This window comes from Cladophialophora yegresii (genome assembly GCF_000585515.1).
Source record: "Cladophialophora yegresii CBS 114405 chromosome Unknown aczIN-supercont1.1, whole genome shotgun sequence".
Lineage (NCBI taxonomy): Eukaryota > Fungi > Ascomycota > Eurotiomycetes > Chaetothyriales > Herpotrichiellaceae > Cladophialophora > Cladophialophora yegresii.
The window spans coordinates 1100101-1116752 of NW_006913045.1; the positions used below are offsets into that span (position 1 = coordinate 1100101).

The 16652-nt window shown below is 54.2% G+C and overlaps 6 protein-coding genes across 6 annotated transcripts; 4 read left to right on the forward strand and 2 right to left on the reverse strand.

The window, feature by feature from the left end:
• Window positions 1–208: 208 nt before the first annotated feature.
• On the forward strand, window positions 209–2866 carry A1O7_00397 (uncharacterized protein; the record flags this gene model as incomplete). The annotated part of the gene is made up of 1 exon (XM_007754438.1): window positions 209–2866. One exon carries the CDS (start codon window positions 209–211, stop codon window positions 2864–2866), a length of 2658 nt encoding a protein of 885 aa, XP_007752628.1.
• A 1058-nt stretch (window positions 2867–3924) lies between these two features.
• On the reverse strand, window positions 3925–6434 carry A1O7_00398 (uncharacterized protein; the record flags this gene model as incomplete). The annotated part of the gene is made up of 2 exons (XM_007754439.1): window positions 3925–6367; window positions 6430–6434. The coding sequence occupies 2 exons, from the start codon at window positions 6432–6434 to the stop codon at window positions 3925–3927; spliced, it is 2448 nt and encodes an 815-aa protein (XP_007752629.1).
• A 1663-nt stretch (window positions 6435–8097) lies between these two features.
• Window positions 8098–9888, forward strand: A1O7_00399 (uncharacterized protein; the record flags this gene model as incomplete). Its single annotated transcript, XM_007754440.1, has 1 exon — window positions 8098–9888. The coding sequence occupies one exon, from the start codon at window positions 8098–8100 to the stop codon at window positions 9886–9888; it is 1791 nt and encodes a 596-aa protein (XP_007752630.1).
• A 782-nt stretch (window positions 9889–10670) lies between these two features.
• On the reverse strand, window positions 10671–11554 carry A1O7_00400 (NADH dehydrogenase (ubiquinone) flavoprotein 2; the record flags this gene model as incomplete). Its single annotated transcript, XM_007754441.1, has 2 exons — window positions 10671–11351; window positions 11411–11554. 2 exons carry the CDS (start codon window positions 11552–11554, stop codon window positions 10671–10673), a joined length of 825 nt encoding a protein of 274 aa, XP_007752631.1.
• Window positions 11555–11827: 273 nt separating this feature from the next.
• Window positions 11828–13417, forward strand: A1O7_00401 (oligosaccharyl transferase complex subunit OST4; the record flags this gene model as incomplete). The annotated part of the gene is made up of 2 exons (XM_007754442.1): window positions 11828–12201; window positions 12256–13417. 2 exons carry the CDS (start codon window positions 11828–11830, stop codon window positions 13415–13417), a joined length of 1536 nt encoding a protein of 511 aa, XP_007752632.1.
• Window positions 13418–14151: 734 nt separating this feature from the next.
• On the forward strand, window positions 14152–16455 carry A1O7_00402 (uncharacterized protein; the record flags this gene model as incomplete). The annotated part of the gene is made up of 1 exon (XM_007754443.1): window positions 14152–16455. One exon carries the CDS (start codon window positions 14152–14154, stop codon window positions 16453–16455), a length of 2304 nt encoding a protein of 767 aa, XP_007752633.1.
• Between the last annotated feature and the right edge of the window lie 197 nt (window positions 16456–16652).

A 16652-nucleotide genomic window follows, 5' to 3' on the forward strand; every position in this document is an offset into this window, starting at 1 on the left:
CGCCAACTCTGTAGAGGGACGTGGACCGCGCTGCTCGGGCTGTCACGTGACCCTCCGCTTCCTCGAATTGATAGTATCACGACTTCCTACTCCATGTAATTAGTTGAGTTGTAAATGCCACTTTCCGGCAATGGCGATACGGATGTGAGAAGTACTGCGTTCATTTTCATCAGCTTCATAGGCGAAACCACTTCAGCCATGCTTGCTAATGGCTCCACGACCTGCCAAACGGCAACGCCGATCCACCACTGCTTTATCGGACGACGGTGACGTGGATTTCGACCACCCCTCCTCAAAACAAGGGAAAGGCAGCTTCCAGCGCGAAATCACACTCGATGGCAGAACTTCGACCACCGTGTCTCCGGTCAAGAGCACGAAAACAAGGCCTGTTGCAAAGAAGACCACAGCCCTATCGTCTCCCATTCCCTCGCCAGAAAAGTCGCGAAAGAATACCAAGGTCAAAGATGAGCCCGTGAAGAACAAATCTCTGCATACCTTCTTTGGAAAGGCCAGTGAGGAGCAAAGATGGAGGAAGAAATCACAGACGCCAGAGCTGGAAGTCGAGATCAGTGCCGAGTTGAGCGATGCCATTGAGGACGACGATCTATCGGACGAGACGTTACAGGATCTTGGCCTGAAGATCGACAAATCAAGCAAGCCTTTAGAACGGCGCAATCCAGGTCTACTTGCATCCGGGGGAAGTCACAAGGCGGCTACAAATGGGGGAAGCCTTCCGTCCAGCCAGAGATTCGTCAAGCCCGCCGTAACATCTCGAACCTTCACCAACGCTCCGGGCGCCGATCGGGCAGAGGTAGAGGGCCACGCTCCGTGGGCCGATCGGTACGGTCCTACCAGTCTTGAGGAGCTGATGGTCCACAAGAAGAAGGTCTCTGATGTGCAAAGTTGGTTGCAAGGAAAGATTGATGGTCAGAATAACCAGAAACTACTCGTCCTGAAAGGTCCTGCGGGTAGCGGGAAGACTACAACTGTGTCTCTGCTTGCGAAGGCTATGGGCTTGCAAGTAGTTTCCTGGCACAATCCGGCTGTCTCGGAATCCGGCCCGTACAACTCAATCTCCGCACAGTTCGATGAGTTTTTAAATCGAGGTGGCCAGTTCGGCAGCCTGGCATTCGACCATGATGTCTCTACCGGAAAGGCTGCGGATGGTGTAACAAGCGATCAAATCCTTGTCATTGAGGAGTTTCCGGCAACCATGACGAGATCCTCCAGTGCCCTACAGTCGTTCAGATCCGTCATTTTACGATTTCTCACACGAGCAAAAACTGCGCCTGCAATGCCTTTTCGTGGACAACAGAGCTCCAATGATATTTCTTCACCAGTTGTCATAATCATATCCGAGACACTTCTGTCGTCGTCCACCGCTCTAGCGGACAGCTTCACAGCTCACCGACTACTTGGACCGGAGATTCTAAACCATTCATTTGTGACAACCATGGATTTCAACCCTGTTGCCGCCACTCTAATGACAAAGGCTCTCGACATAGTGGTAAAGAAAGAGGCGAGAGACTCGCGGCGCAGGCGTACGCCGGGTCCCGGGGTTATCGCAAGACTGGCTGATATTGGAGACATTCGCAGTGCGATCAACTCCCTCGAGTTCTTGTGCCTCAAAGGGGACAATGACTCTGAATGGTCAGGGACCGTGGCGGCGAAAGTCAAGCGCTCTTCCAAGGATAATCCAGTCCTTACAGAGACAGAAAGAAACTCGCTTGCGCTGGTGAGCCAGCGCGAAACAACGTTGGACATGTTTCACGCCACGGGCAAGATAGTCTACAACAAGCGCGAGGATCCTCGTGTCTTGGACACCAGAGCCGAACCACCCCCAAAGCCCCCGGACCACCTCATGCACTTGTACACGCCCAAAGTCTCGCAAGTGGACATAGAAGCATTGCTCAGCGAAATCGGCACAGACATTCAGACCTTCATTTCCACTGTCCATGAGAACTACATCCTCTCCTGCGGCGGCGACAACTTTGAAGTCAGCTTCGAGGGCTGCTCAGAGATCCTTTCGGTCAGCGATGTACTGAATCCTGAAAGCCGTCCGAACCGCCGTGGCAACACCTCCAACCCTAATGCCGGCATTATTCAATCAAACTTTCAAGCCGGGTCATCGGATACGCTCCGCCAAGACGAGATCAGCTTCAACGTGGCTACCAGAGGACTACTCTTCAATCTGCCCTTTCCGGTGAATCGAGCGGGAGCGGCAGTCCCTGGGGGTAAAAGAGGAGACGAGTTCAAGATGTTCTACCCGGCAAGTTTGAGGCTCTGGAAGCCCATAGAGGAGGTGCACGGGTTATTGGAGATGTATGTTTACGGTGACCGGATTGCCCCCAGCAGACCAGCGACATCTGGCACCGATGGCCCGTTCAATGACGGAGGCGTTGCGACCTGGCAATCACGGATTCTAGCCGGGGACTTGACTTCGACAGCGATGCCACCTCCGGGAATTAAATCAGAACCCTCAGACAAAGATATCCGATACACTACGCTCATGGACCATGGAGATGAGCAAAATCAAGACTCTCTGCCTCCGCCGACGACCCACGCCAAAGACACTCTGACACTGGAACTGCTCCCATACAGGACGCGCATCCTCGCCGCAAGACACCAGGACACCACCTCCCTCGAGAAGATCACCAAGTTCAAACCGACAAGCTATCTCTCTACAGCCGATGATAGTCCCGAAGACGACGACGGCGACCAAGCGATGGCCACCACCCTGCCCCTCTCCACGAGAACAGGTTCGAGCACGGTAAGCGGGAAGAATGCCACCCTGAATCACGAGGCGCCACCGTTAGTGGGAGTGGAGAAGATGTACATCTCCGACGACGACATTGAGGACGACTGATTGATTGTCCTGGGCCTGAGTCGGAATGGGTTGAGGCGTTTGGAAGCGTGTGACTCGTGTCAGGAAAGGAACATGGGTCACATCCGGATGACTATCTGTGTGTGTATGTGTGTAGGGGTGTCTGTGTGCAGGACGGACGCATGGTTGGCTCCAATGTAGGAGGGACAGTGTACGTTGGTGACACTGTACACTGTGCATTACTGAAGCGGGTATTGAGTTGGGCGTCTTTATTCAGGTGGACATAGATGAGCATGCACGCATGCATCAGGCAGGCAGGCAGATTACAATATTCGGAATCAATGATCCGCTCATAAATAGGTGCGCATAACGTGTTGATTTAACGTGCTCGAGAACACCTACATGGATACCTAACCTAGGTACACACATATGCACTCATAACTGTACAGACACTGTCCACGCGGATTGACTACATCTGTGCAGGTAGTCTAGTGATTGTGAATGTACCAAGGTATCAAGGTACCTATATCACTGGTTGCCAAGGTACACCATCACATATACAGATCACGGCTTTCATTACTCCCTATCCCTTATGGACTACCTGGTATCCTGTGCCCTGTACCCTGTACGTATCCTGTTGTCTGTCTGTCTGTCTGTCCTCAGGCCACGCAACAATGCCATCACAGCTACTGCTGGTGTGGATACTGTGCTGGAGTCGGCCTTCATAACCTACCCCGATATGATCTGATCTGGCTGATGCCAAGGCTCTTGGGTAGGAACTGTACTCCCTAGGTACGTATGGCTGGCTGCATCGAACTTCTTCAGTCGTGCTTGCCTGCTGAGTTTCTGGGCCCGAATACGGAGTATGTGTCCAAGACTTTGCTCGTGACAAGACCCTATCCAGCCAAACCAAACCAATGCAAGGCAAGGCATATCACAGCGTCGACAGCACTGATGTTGTCGACGTGGCCACCGGTAGTAAGACTCAACCCTCTTGGCGTTGTAGTAGTCATTGACATCCAGAGTCAACATGAGCATTGCTTTACCCATTTGACATTCGTCGCGTCTACCGCTGGTGTCATAAGCTCATGCCCCACATCTCACAGCTCAGTCATTACACCAACAACCGCCTGTTTCTGAAACCACCCGTCCTCTTTGATGCGGAAAAAGAATGACACTGCTGTCGCGGCCAGCAGCCCGATACATAAGCCTGTCGTGCCATATTTGTCGTAATACCTGCTCACGCTCGCTCTTCTCTTACGAATCATCTGCACCCGCAACCAGTAAATAACGACACTGTATATCAGCGCTGCACATGCCACAATGGTAAAGCCCCATGCACTGATCAGACTGACATAATCGCCGAAATTCAGCAGCGTGGCGGCGATGGACCCGATGATGATGCTGAATTCCAACCAGGAGAGGAAGGTTCGTTCGGCGGCGAAGTACACTTTGGGTTCGACCCGGACGGGGACGTGGATCCGTTTGCCCTTGGGTGCTTTGAAGCGTTTAACCTGGACACCGCCCGTCATTTGGTTGGCACCACCCGCAACAGACCCGTTCTGCGGCAATGGTGTGGTCGTGGGTATCTTGTGGAAGAAGTTGAGGAAGTGATCGGTAGCCAACTGGGCGTGGTGTTTCACAAGCAAAGGGTAATATTTCCACGAGTTGGAGTGGCGGGCTTCTTCGAGCTCGTCTTCAACGTCATCAGCTTCCGAGTCGTACAGGTACTCGTCGTCATGAATAGGCATGGCGGCAACTCTTTCCTCCTCGTCAAGCGAGTTCCCTGGTGCGGCGTTATGGTCGTCTAGATCGTCCCTGTCTTGAGCACGGCTGTGCTCAGCAAGGATTTGTCTTGCTGCTTTGAGCCTCCTGGTACCCTCATCGTCGTCATTCTGCGAGCCGTTGACCATGGGCGTTGTCTTGCCCGTGGTCTGAGTGTCGGCTGCCATGGCATCGTCTGAATCGTACTCGTCGTCGTCGTCGACATCGCTGGTACTATAGCTGGCTGTATTGGCGGGTCTCTCAATTCCAAAACGGTGAGTGATAGGTTTCCGGATGTCGACGTCCATCTGGGGGAACCAGAAGGGCAGAAGGTTGATCCGGTTGGGAAACATGGTCGCTGTGCCGTGAATGAATTTCGAGAACTTGGGCACGGCCTCGACTAAGTGGCTCGCTGTCAGATCTCTGATCCATTGGGGTGGCTCTTGGCCGGCTTGAGTCTGCAGTTTCACTTCCAGGACGGCATAAGGGAAAAGTTCAACATCCTCGGGAGGCAGCTGAGGAAAGGGCCAGTCAATGCCAATGTCCATTCGTCTCCAATTCTTCCCAGATCTTTGCCGGCCATCGAGATTGTCCTCGCGAACCATAGTGAGTTCGGTATCGAGTGAAATTCTCACACGGGCGTCACCAGGAAGTTGGAATGCTGTCCGGTGGTAGAAGGAGCGACAGACAGGGACAAGTCTTCGGCTGATGACCCGATATTGGATCTCGCGGGCAAGCTGTTCCAAGTCTTCAATTTCTTTGACGCTCTTCTTGCCTTCCTTTCGCATCTTGGCAAAGACCTCTTCGACGGTCATCTTCCCAGCCAAGAACGCGTTGACATTCTTCTCTTTCAGGGTGAATCGAGCCTTGACAGATTTCTCACCGGTCCAGTCCTCACGATGTGTTTTCCTTTCCACGAAAATTGTTTCGTTCTCCATCCCTCCGTACCAACGCAGTCGGATAGCTTCTGCACCCTCAGTCTTCTTTAAGCGACCCATGTATAACTCCCATGTCTCGGGGTTGTCGTAGTATATGGATGAGATGGCCGAGTCCTTCTCTTCAAATTCTTTATTGGGATTGAAAACGAGAACCGGCAAGTGCTTGAGGATGATGAGCTTCAACTCGGTGATGTTGTCTGGGTGGACCCAGTATTTTGTGGTCTGACGGACAAAGTTCTGCTGAGCACCTCCAGCGGCACTGTCCCCCTTCACCGGGCTGCCTCTTGTCCGAACCAGATCGTAGAGTTTCGAGAGATTGACAATAAAGGCATCGTAGTTGTCCTGGAAGAAAGGCTTGGCCTTCAAGCGGGTTGCGAACGACGGACGAAGGATCAGCTGAGTCTGTTTATCGTGCTTCTTGATGATCTTCTGGAAGCCCGTGTAGTTCAGCTGGGTGAACTTCGCCAGGTCGTGGACATCTGCAATAATGTCGGAGAGGTCGGCCTCGAGCAGGTCGAAGTCATTCTCGAGGTCATCATCCGTGTCGGCGCCAGCTTGATTCTGACGTTCCTTCCGCTCGATAACATCTTTGACCTCAGACTCAGCCGTCCTGATTCTCGACACGATCTCTTGACTCTTCAGCTTTTGGAATGTGTAGACCTTGTCAAGTTCTGCCTCTAGCAATCGAATGAAGTTGGCCTCATCGTCGTCCGTCCACGGTTCTCTTTCTCCGCTCTTGCCGTTGATGAATGGTTTCTTGAGGGCGCTCTTAAGGTCATCGTAAGCGATGTAGTGCCAATAATAGTCCTTGATCAGAGACTGTTTGAGCTGCAGACCGAATCTGCATCAGATGTATCGTCAGTAAAAGTTCATGACGCAGGCGGGGCGATTGCAAGGACGAACTTCATGATGGTTGTGTGAGCTGGAAGTCTACGACATCGAGGAAGGCGATAGGAGGAATAATACGCAGCCGAGATAGGTCGTCCTTTGCAGAGTTGCGTGTTAGAGAATACAGAGTTTGAAGAACATTTTCTGCAGCGGAAGCAAAGCTATCAACTGAAGCTCCTGCTCGTCCAGCAAAGGCAATTGCCCGTGGGAATCAAAATGATGCCGCTTGTGCACGCAAGACGTACCTCGTTTGCTGAAGCTTGCCGGCTAGCTGAGCCTTATAGGCTTCCCGGGCCTCCGGGCTTCCCTGCCCCTCACAATCTGGCCCAATGGCAACCGCTACAGGCGCACGTGCCCCCCGAAGATTTCGAGCTGTCCAGGGTTGGCTAGGCTGTTGAACCCACCGGGCCCACTGAACAGAAGCAATGACAGCGCCCGGGACTTTTCTCTATCTGACATCAAGCACAATGACGAGAGATCAAAAGCTAACTTCGACCATCACTATTACACTGAACAGCCTTCACATTATCAAGGAACTGCCGTTCCCTCGCTTAGAGTCAAAAGGGGGTATGTTCGAATGGCCGTAAACACCACCGAGGGTTCGATTACAGAATGCGGTCGCTAGACCGTATCATTACCTAGACTCGACCTTCCCATGGCGAGGATTTCCGCGATCAACCACGATCCACGGAGCCCTCAAAACGTTGGTCAATCCTCGACCAGGCTGGACATGGATGATAGTCTTCCATCAGGCTTGAGGCTATTCGTAAAAGAGCTCCGTAGATGTCAGCAATAGTCGTTTGAGCTGTCCACAAAGTGAAGGGGTTGGGCAGCGCGGCCACAGATACTTGCCAGCCATCTGATCGAGCCATCCAACAAAGACGAGAATAGCAATATAGTTCGTTGCTCAATTCTGGTGGACGTGCTGGGCGTTCTCGCGGTGGAAGTCATCCATTGGACCGGGATGCGCTGGGAACAGTCACACTGCTCGTGTGTATCTGGCTTATTACTCCTTGATCGAAGGTTTGCACTCTTGCCTGGGCCATACTCCATACTCGGTACTCCGTGCTCCACCAGCACTTCCGCGCTGGACTGATGACCCCAGACCCCGCGCGGTCATCCTTGCCGTCTTCCAGATTGCAAGTCACTGTCGAGCATGGTGAAGCGGGGAATTCATTGCAGGAAAGGTGGAACGCCGGTGTGTACTCGTGAATCTCGTCTGTATGGTGCTGCTGTCGTCGGAGCTTGGGGAAAGAGAACCCGCTGAGCCAGCATTGGCCGCATCTGGACTTGTTCTTGTGACTTGTCGTCTGGAACTTCCGGATCGGTCCTGAATTGGAAGACACACAAGTGGCTCCACACAAGTGGCTCTCGATATCCCTCAGCACAACCATCAATGCCCGTAGATGCGAAGAAGCGATCCAGTATTACTGCCAAGGGGCTTCTGAAGCGCATGATCCCCGTCTCGCTAACCATCTCGTCCCCTCGACATCTGCGACATTCGACTCACAGGTTCGGCAGGCAACCGCGCTAGTTGAAAGGCAGCCGCAACGTCTCAAAGCCTCAACAGGAAGTCTGTGCTCAGCGCCGCCTCATTTGTGATTTATCTTCCTCGCCTTTCTCCATGCTATGCCACCACGCACCTTCACTCCGGCTCCAATGCGATCTAGTCTCTCAGTCACCATGACTTCCCAACAGGTCTTTCTCACCTCACTTCAGTCCACGACTAGAGCGTTGCCAGAGCTTCCAAACGAGATCTTCTTGCTCCTCATCCAGAGATGTTCTGGTGCCACATTGAAACAGTTGCGCTTGGTGTCCAAGACTCTCGCCCACTTGACTGAACCTTACTTGTGGCGGGAAGTTGTCCTGGTCCCCAATGATCACTCTATTCTCGGTTTCGCCAAAGCCCTCAAACGTTCCAAGGTCCTCCGACTCGTTACCAAGATCACATACGATGCCCGCTTTGGCGCATTCTTCACCCGAATCAAGGACGTCTCTCCGAATCCCAGCCTGCCATACACTGCTGCGGAAAGGAGCAAAGAACTTTCCCTTCTTGATACGACATTTATTGGCCACTTTAAGCCCTATGAGGATATGTCGATTGAGGTAGCGTGTCTCGCCAAAGCCCTGAGATTGATGCCCAACCTGAAAGAAGCTTGCATACGAGAATATGAGGATGAATCCAGCAATGGCGCCGTGGCGTACCTCACCACTAGTGAAAACGAAGTCCCGTCCTTCTACCTTAGGCTTTGCAAAAGATTGAGAGTCGACCCAGAAAAGGTGAGCTGGAGTACCTTGGCTGGCGCTTCGGGCAGATCATATGCAAAGGGGTTCATCACCGCCGCTTTCTCTGCCGATTGTCGTCTTCAAGAGCTTAAGGCGAAGGGGATCGACGGCCGTGCGATGTTCGGGCTAGTGCCGATGAAATCGTCTGCTGTGTTCCAGCAAGTGAGCATCTTCAAGAATGCCACAGACAGTCTACGATACCTTGAATTCTCTTTCCGCAACGACACCTTGATCAGCACCGCCGACCACATTGACGCCATCCGAGAGATGCTCAGATCAGCCAAGAGACTCCGGACGTTAAGGTTGAAGTTGACAGATTGCAGCACTAGCCACCACCACTACTCCGATGAGGACTTGATGTCGGACTTTTGTGGGCTGGTGGAGAGCTCGACCGGTGTCTGGCTTTGCAAACCCCTTATACCAAAGCTGGAAAACCTGATCATCGATGCCTGCATCTGCCACGACGAGGACCTAATGCATTTCCTAAGGATCCATTCGGGAACCCTGCGTCGGCTGGAACTCTCGAACATCACTCTTCTAGGCGGTGATGATCGCCGCGAGTGCTGGGTGAGGATGATCAAGCATTTCAAGACGGAACTGAGACTTGCCTCAATCTCCTTCAGCGGGTGGTTTAGTAACGGTGGACGTCAACAGTGGTCTGTCGCAAGTGACCCTGTCGGTCCCGAGAGGCTGAAGGCTAAGGTTGAGACATATGTTGTTGACCGACGTATCAGAGACTGCCCCTTGGAGCCAGTTGCCATCAAGGCGAATGAGGGTGATGTTGAGAAGCCAGCTAATGGCGAAGAGTTTGAAGGCGACTTGACCTGGACGATGGTTTACTCGAATCGGCACACAGATCACATCGATTGGCAACCAACTGAGCCGTCCTTCGGCATCAACTCCTCGTCAGCATCCAGTCAGGCATCAGAAGTCGGCGATTCAATTCCTTTGCCGGGTCACTCGGAAAGTGACTCCTGGGAAGAGCCTGAACCAGAACCTGTCGACACTTGTCCCGGAGGCGTTCAACTGCCTGATTTTGACACGGTGTTTGATGTTGGGAGCGGAATACCGGGCGTTCAGTCTTGGTCAGTCTTTTCGTCATCGCCGGGGAAGCTCCAACACGCGACACAAGCGGACGTACCCACGGCGTGGTATTCGGCACCCTTTGCGTCTATTTCCATGGCTTAGGAGGCTTGGTTTGACGATAGCGAGGGTCAGTCGAGTATGCAGACACACAAACTTCAATCTTGATATCGCGCTCTTCGAAGTGCATCTTCTATGCAGGTCCAACTCACCGGCCGATCTTTCGTCGTCACATGCCATGGGCGCTTGGATGAGCCGTGGCGTTGGGTGTGGGCTAGCGGCCCTTATTGGATTTTGGGTCATGGACCATAAGAATGATCCGACATGAAATGACGATTTGAAAGGACTAAGGACGTCGGTACGGGTATCACCTAGAAGGCAAACATGGGTACTGACGGCGATGGAACGACGGGATCGTCGGGAGCTAACTGTAGGGATTTTTCCAGCGAGCAGTGTGAGATGGATTGGGCTGGATTCGGAACTTTTTGAGGAATGCATAATTCGCACGGGTATGAAACATACGAGAAAATGAACGTGCAAATAGACTTGACCTTTGTGATACATAAGCGTGGGCGTTGGATCGTCGAGGGGAATCGGTACGACGGACATTCGCAATCTCTCTTGCACACGGATCGCATGTGCGCCGATGATGACACCTGTGACTTGCAGTAGATGGCTTCTTTCCCCAGCCTCTGATTCCGTGGTGTGAATGTGTGTGTTCTCACCGCGCCCCTCTTCTTCGTCCGTATATGTACAATGTCTGGACAACACTCTTGGCCCGGAAGCGTCTTTCGCAAGTGGCGTGGGGTTGGTCACACAACTCCAAGGCCCAAAAACCCCCGAGCCGTACCATTCAACGCGCCTCGAAACCTCTGCTTGGGGGCGCCTCACAGCTCTCCGTCTGCACGCATATGATCTTTGCTGTGGTAAGGCTCGCTTAACAAAGTCGTCTGCCCCATCCGCGGCTCACTTGTCATCCTCTGCTTGCCCTCATACGGCTGGGGTCCCGGCCGGGGGATCTTGCTCCTATCGTACCCAGTGATGGTCTCGGAGTCCTTGAGCGCCTTGAGGATCTGCACTGTCGTCTCGGGCGTCAAGTCCTCGTAGTAATCATCGTTGATCTGCATCATGGGCGCGTTGGCGCACGCCCCAAGGCATTCGACCTCGAGGAGCGAGAAGATCTTGTCCTCTGTCATGCCTCCGCTGTGGATGCCCAAGAAGTCCTCGCACGCTTTCATAATCACGTCCGAGCCCACGCCGCCGAGCATGCACGGCGTGGTTGTGCACACCTGGACGAAGTACTTCCCCACGGGGTTCCGGTTGTACATTGTGTAGAAGGTGGCGACTTCGTAGACCCGCATCGCCGGCATCTCTAGTATGCGGGCTACTTCGTTCATCACGCTGATGGAGGTGAAGCCGTGTTGGCGCTGGCCGAGGTCGAGAAGCGGCATCACGGCGGCTTTCTTGTACTGAGGAGGATACCGTTTGGTGATCTCGTCTATTAACCGGAGGTTTGTCTCGTTGAAGGAGAAAGGGATGGAGGGGTTATTGAAGGGCGAGTTGCGGTGCTGGAAGTCGGATTGTCAGCGTACGGTGGTCTCTGGTGGATTGGATCACTGTCACTTACCACTGAGATGGCGTGGGTTTCATCCTCTCTTGACGAAGGCGAGGTCGAGAAGTATCGGGGTTGGAATAGCTGTCTTCGGGCAGCTCTGGGAAGGGACGATCTCGTCGCCTGGCGCATCAATTGTGGGACGAATTTGGACGCCATGGTGGGCGTTTGTCGTTGTCGACCGCTCGGAGGTTCAGTCGTCTTCGCAGTCGAGCGCTGGAGTTGAATATGTCCAAGAGCTTCGACCAATGAATGCGATGTCAATGTCAGTATCTGCTCGAGCACTTATGCTCTCCCGTAGAGCCAGAGAGCGTCTATTGCTCCGGCCTACGACGTTCCCTCCGCAGCTGCACTTTCTCCAAAAGTCCAACTGGCCAGTTCGAACGAGCAACGACAATGCTGGATTAAGTCGATATCTCCCGGGGTACAGATATGAGGCTCTTGTCGGTGGCAGGCGCGTTGCTCGCGCTTTGCGCCGGTGTGTTCGGAGCGGAGTCGAACCTCACCGAACCACACATCACGCAGAAGATCTTGACGGGCAACTTCAAGCCGCCGCAAGTATTCGAGAACACAAACCTCGTCCGCACCATCAACCTCGAAAAGGGCTATGTCAGAGAGACCACCAACATCCTCGTCACAAATACGGACAAATCACCTCAGTCTGACTACTATGTCCCCTTTGAATATGACTTGATGGGCAGGATAGGCGGCTTCGATGCCCGCGACAAGAAGAATCCAGATACCCCATTGGAGGTCTCCATCGCTGCGCTGTCCGCAGTACTGGATGACCAGGACGGATCTGTGAAGTAGGTGGCACTGCCACTGGGACAACTCAACAAGTGTATGCTGACTCGTAACAGGCCGACCCAGTACTATGTCATTCACCTCGCCGAGCCTCTCCCTCCCAAAGGCACCATCACCCTCTCCGTCTCCTGGCATGTGCTGGGTGTTCTAACACCCCTGCCCGCCTCGATTAAGCAGGAGGAGAAGCAGTACCTGATCTACAACTTCTCCGCCTATGTTCCGTCTGTCTACAAGACAGTCAAGCAGAAGACAAAAGTCAAGTTCCCCTCGGCAGACGTCCCAGAATATAGTACGACAACCGGCTTAACCTCGTCTGCGGACCCAGAAAAGCAGGGTTCATCACTTACATACGGTCCCTACGACACGGCTAAAGTCCAGCCAGGGACTACCCACCCAGTGACAGTCCGATATGAATTCAACAAGCCACTCCTGGTCTGCACCGCCCTCGAGCGAGACGTCGAAGTCTCCCACTGGGGAGGTAATTTGGCAACAGAGGAAAGATACTGGCTCCGACACGACGGGGCTACGCTCTCGAATCAATTCTCCCGACTTGCATGGGGAACGCAGTCCTTCTACCTAGCCGCAGGGCAAGGCTCAACGTCCGCGTTACGAGAACTAAAAGTCCCCCTGAAACCAGGCAGCGTCGACCCCTATTTTACTGACGACATTGGCAACGTCTCCACCTCACGATTCCGCCCGAACAACGTTCGCGAAGCCAGCCTTGAACTCAAACCTCGCTATCCGTTGTTCGGAGGATGGAAGTATAGTTTCCGCATCGGCTGGAACAACGCCCTCTCTACGGCCCTGCGAAAGCTCAAGACCCAATCAGATACGTACATCCTCGCCGTCCCACTCCTAGAAGGGCCCCGGAACCCGGAAGGCATTCAATACCAACATCTCACATTTCGTGTCATTCTGCCCGAAGGTGCGAAGAACGTGAAGTGGCAAACCCACGGCGGCACGGGTGCGCCTACCCTTCGTGCCGAACAGAGCTTGCACAAAACTTTCATGGATACCCTGGGCAGAACAGAGTTGAAACTCTCGGCTACCAATGTAGTCGATGAGGCTAGGGACGTCACGGTCGTGGTGACGTATGAGTATCCATTTCTTGCAGCCTTCAGAAAACCCGTCACTATTGTGATCGGGTTCATCGTAACGTTCACGCTAGCTTGGGCTGTGCGCAATCTGGACACGAGTATTGGGAGGAGGAAGAAGTAAATTCCAACGAAATGAGATCTCAGGAAGGGAAAAGGCACAAAGGGAGGTGCTCTTGGGACGTTTGTAACATACCATCATATGGCTGAGGCTTTGCAGACCAAGGGATAGAGAAATGGTTTCACGCAGACCGCAATGTGGATTCATCGAGCTCAGCACCTGAGCTAGCAAGCGAAGCAGCGAGCCAGCATCCATCTGTATAGCGATTGTGGTTGTGTCACCCGTGCATATGAGGGACCTCGAAGTGGATTTGCATTGGCGACACCAAGTGGTTAGGTGGTGGTCCTATCCAACGATTTGCAGGAAGCGTCACGTTCGTGGTCAACGGTGACGGAGCCTCGTTTGTCAGCCTTATCGAATTCTCAGCCTCGTCTTGGCTGCCGGTCCCCAGATCTTGGCATTTATGACGTCGGACACGGACTCGAAGCACGGACCCAGCACAAGCAAAGGGCATTGGTGCGGACATTTGTGGAATTACCTGTAGTTTCCGAATACGAGTATACATACCTGGCATATTCTCTCAGGCAGGCAGATTCGATCCTCTTCTCTTATGATGCGCAAGCGCTTCCAAAGCGCCTCGTATGGTCTTCGCAGAGGAACATTATGACATGACGGTTCCGGGGTACGTGCGGCGGACTGAATGGCTCTCATCGCAGCGGCCGCACTCACCGAGGATACCGAAACACAGCAACAATTAACTAGTCGGGCAAGTCAATTTTGGATAAGTGACACAAATCATGGCGCCTTCAACCTCGTCTCACAGGATAGACCTGAGCTCGGCGCCCCCTGTCTTCGTCCTTCAGAGTCACTTACAGCCCGAGGAACTTCACGAGACAGAGGACTTGATCTACCAGTCAGGAGGCCACATAACTTACGATGCGAAGGAAGCGAGACTGTTCGTAGGTCGCGTCGCGCGGAAAACGCGCGCTGCCTTTGACCTGCGGGTTCAAGGGGTTTGGACTGAGGATTCAGCCTTGCCAGAGCATGGCCGGAATGGCAATGGCAACAACCATCCACCCGACGAAGGCCCGCCGAAGAAGAAAGCGCGACTCTCGAGCGATCATGGCGCAGGTCCTTCAACGATACACAGGCAGGCCAGCTCGAGCACCGTGTCGGCCTCTCCAGAACGCTCTCCGCAAGATGCGGCCCGTTCCCCTGAAGTCATCTGGCCAGATCTGTCCAACCATATCATCGTCGTCAAACTTGCCTGGCTGGATGCATGTTCAAAGGAGGGCAAGCTGGTCCCATACAAGCCTTACGTCGTCTACACCGCTAAAATTGTCCCCAGGCCGGATGGGGAGACGACGCCGAAAACGTCCCCGACCCATACAACCTATGCCAAAGTCGGCTCAACCACAGCATCTCAAGCATCATCACCCAGTCGCTCATCTAGACCCGACCCCTCTGCGATCCTCGAGCGTGCCAGAGCTGAAGCCGCAAGTCTTCCCGCCCGGCGCCGCCGCTGGGGCGACCATGGTCACGACTCATCGTCATCGCAACATCACAAAGCCCCTAAACTCCACCGCACGACTACCTCCGAGATGGAATACATCGCCGCACATCCCTTACCGCCGCTCCCAGATTGGGCTACGGGTCCCTACGCGCACTACTCCTGCTGCCGGTCGACATTCCTGACGACGCCCAACTCAGCCTTCATCTCCCAGCTCACCAAGATCAAAGATGCGCGCCTGTTGAGGCTCGACGACGTCGGCGTCCGCGCATATGGCACCTCCATCGCCTCCATCTCCGCCTACCCGCACCGCATCGAGCACGCCGAAGAAATCACCCGCCTCCCGGGCTGCGAGCAGAAGATTGCGTCCCTGTGGCGCGAATGGCAGGACTCCGCGGCCACGGACGAGGAGCGCCACATCCAAGAAGTACAAGAACTCGACGCCGAGCCAGACCTCAACGTATTACGCCTCTTCTGGAACATCTGGGGCGTGGGCGCCGAGACCGCGCGGCGATTCTACTACGACCACGGGTGGCGGGAACTAGACGACATTGTCGAGTTCGGGTGGCAGTCGCTCACGCGCGTGCAGCAGATCGGGCTCAAATACTGGGACGACTTCGCGGACAAGATCCCGCGGGCCGAGGTCAAGGCCATCAACGACGTGATTCTCCAGCACGCACGCCGCGTTCTCAAGATTCCCGAGGACAAATTCGGCACGAAAGACGACGTCGAGTGCGTTATAGTAGGGGGATACCGTCGCGGCAAGGCCCTCTGCGGCGATGTTGACGTGGTGGTCTCCCACCGCGACGAGTCCAAGACCAAGGACCTAGTGGGAGAAGTGGTCTGCTCGCTCGAGGACGCAGGCTATATCACGCATACATTGACGTTGCACACGACGACGAGCGACCGCGGGCAGGCGACGTTGCCGTACCGCGCCCAACAACACAGGGGCCACGGGTTCGACAGCCTCGACAAGGCGCTGTGCGTGTGGCAGGACCCGGTGTTCGATGAAGGCGACCGTGCCGCTGCAGACGATGCGGGAGCCGGAGCTGGAGATAAACGTGAAAGTGGAAGTGATCATCACGAAAAAGCAAGTAGGAAGCAGAAGAACCCCAACATCCACCGGCGCGTCGACATCATCATCTCCCCCTGGCGGACCGTCGGCTGCGCCGTCCTCGGCTGGAGCGGCGGCACGACCTTCCAGCGCGACATCCGCCGGTTCGTGGCCAAGGTCCACGAACTAAAATTCGATTCCTCGGGCGTGCGCAACCGCGGGAACGGCCGCGTGTTGGATCTCGAGGGACCGAGACCGAGGCTGAGGTTGCACAACAGGCCCGGGCCCGCGTTGTCGCCCACCAACGACGCCGACGAGGATACAGACAAAGACAACGACAAGCAGAAACAGATACAGGTGGCGCGAGAGAAAGAGGTGATTGAGTCGTTGTTGCAGGGCACGCCGATTGAGAAGGACGATGAGCGGTGGAAGGGCATGGAGTGGGATGACGCGGATACGTGGTGGGATAGGGAGAGGAGGCTGATGGAAGGGTTGGGCATTGGATACAGGCCCGCGGAAGAGAGATGTACAGGGTGATAAAAATGATCTTTGTGTTGGATATATGTATATTGCCTCGAGACGAGATATAGGGTATGGGAGCAACGGCTCCATCGGAAAGTTGATATTCTTCGGAGTACAGTACTCGCACGCGAGGGCTGGCTACAGTGACTTACGTTATATGCGGTGCATGCATCCTCAGTCATATAGAGTGAAGTCGCTTCGCTCATGAGTAT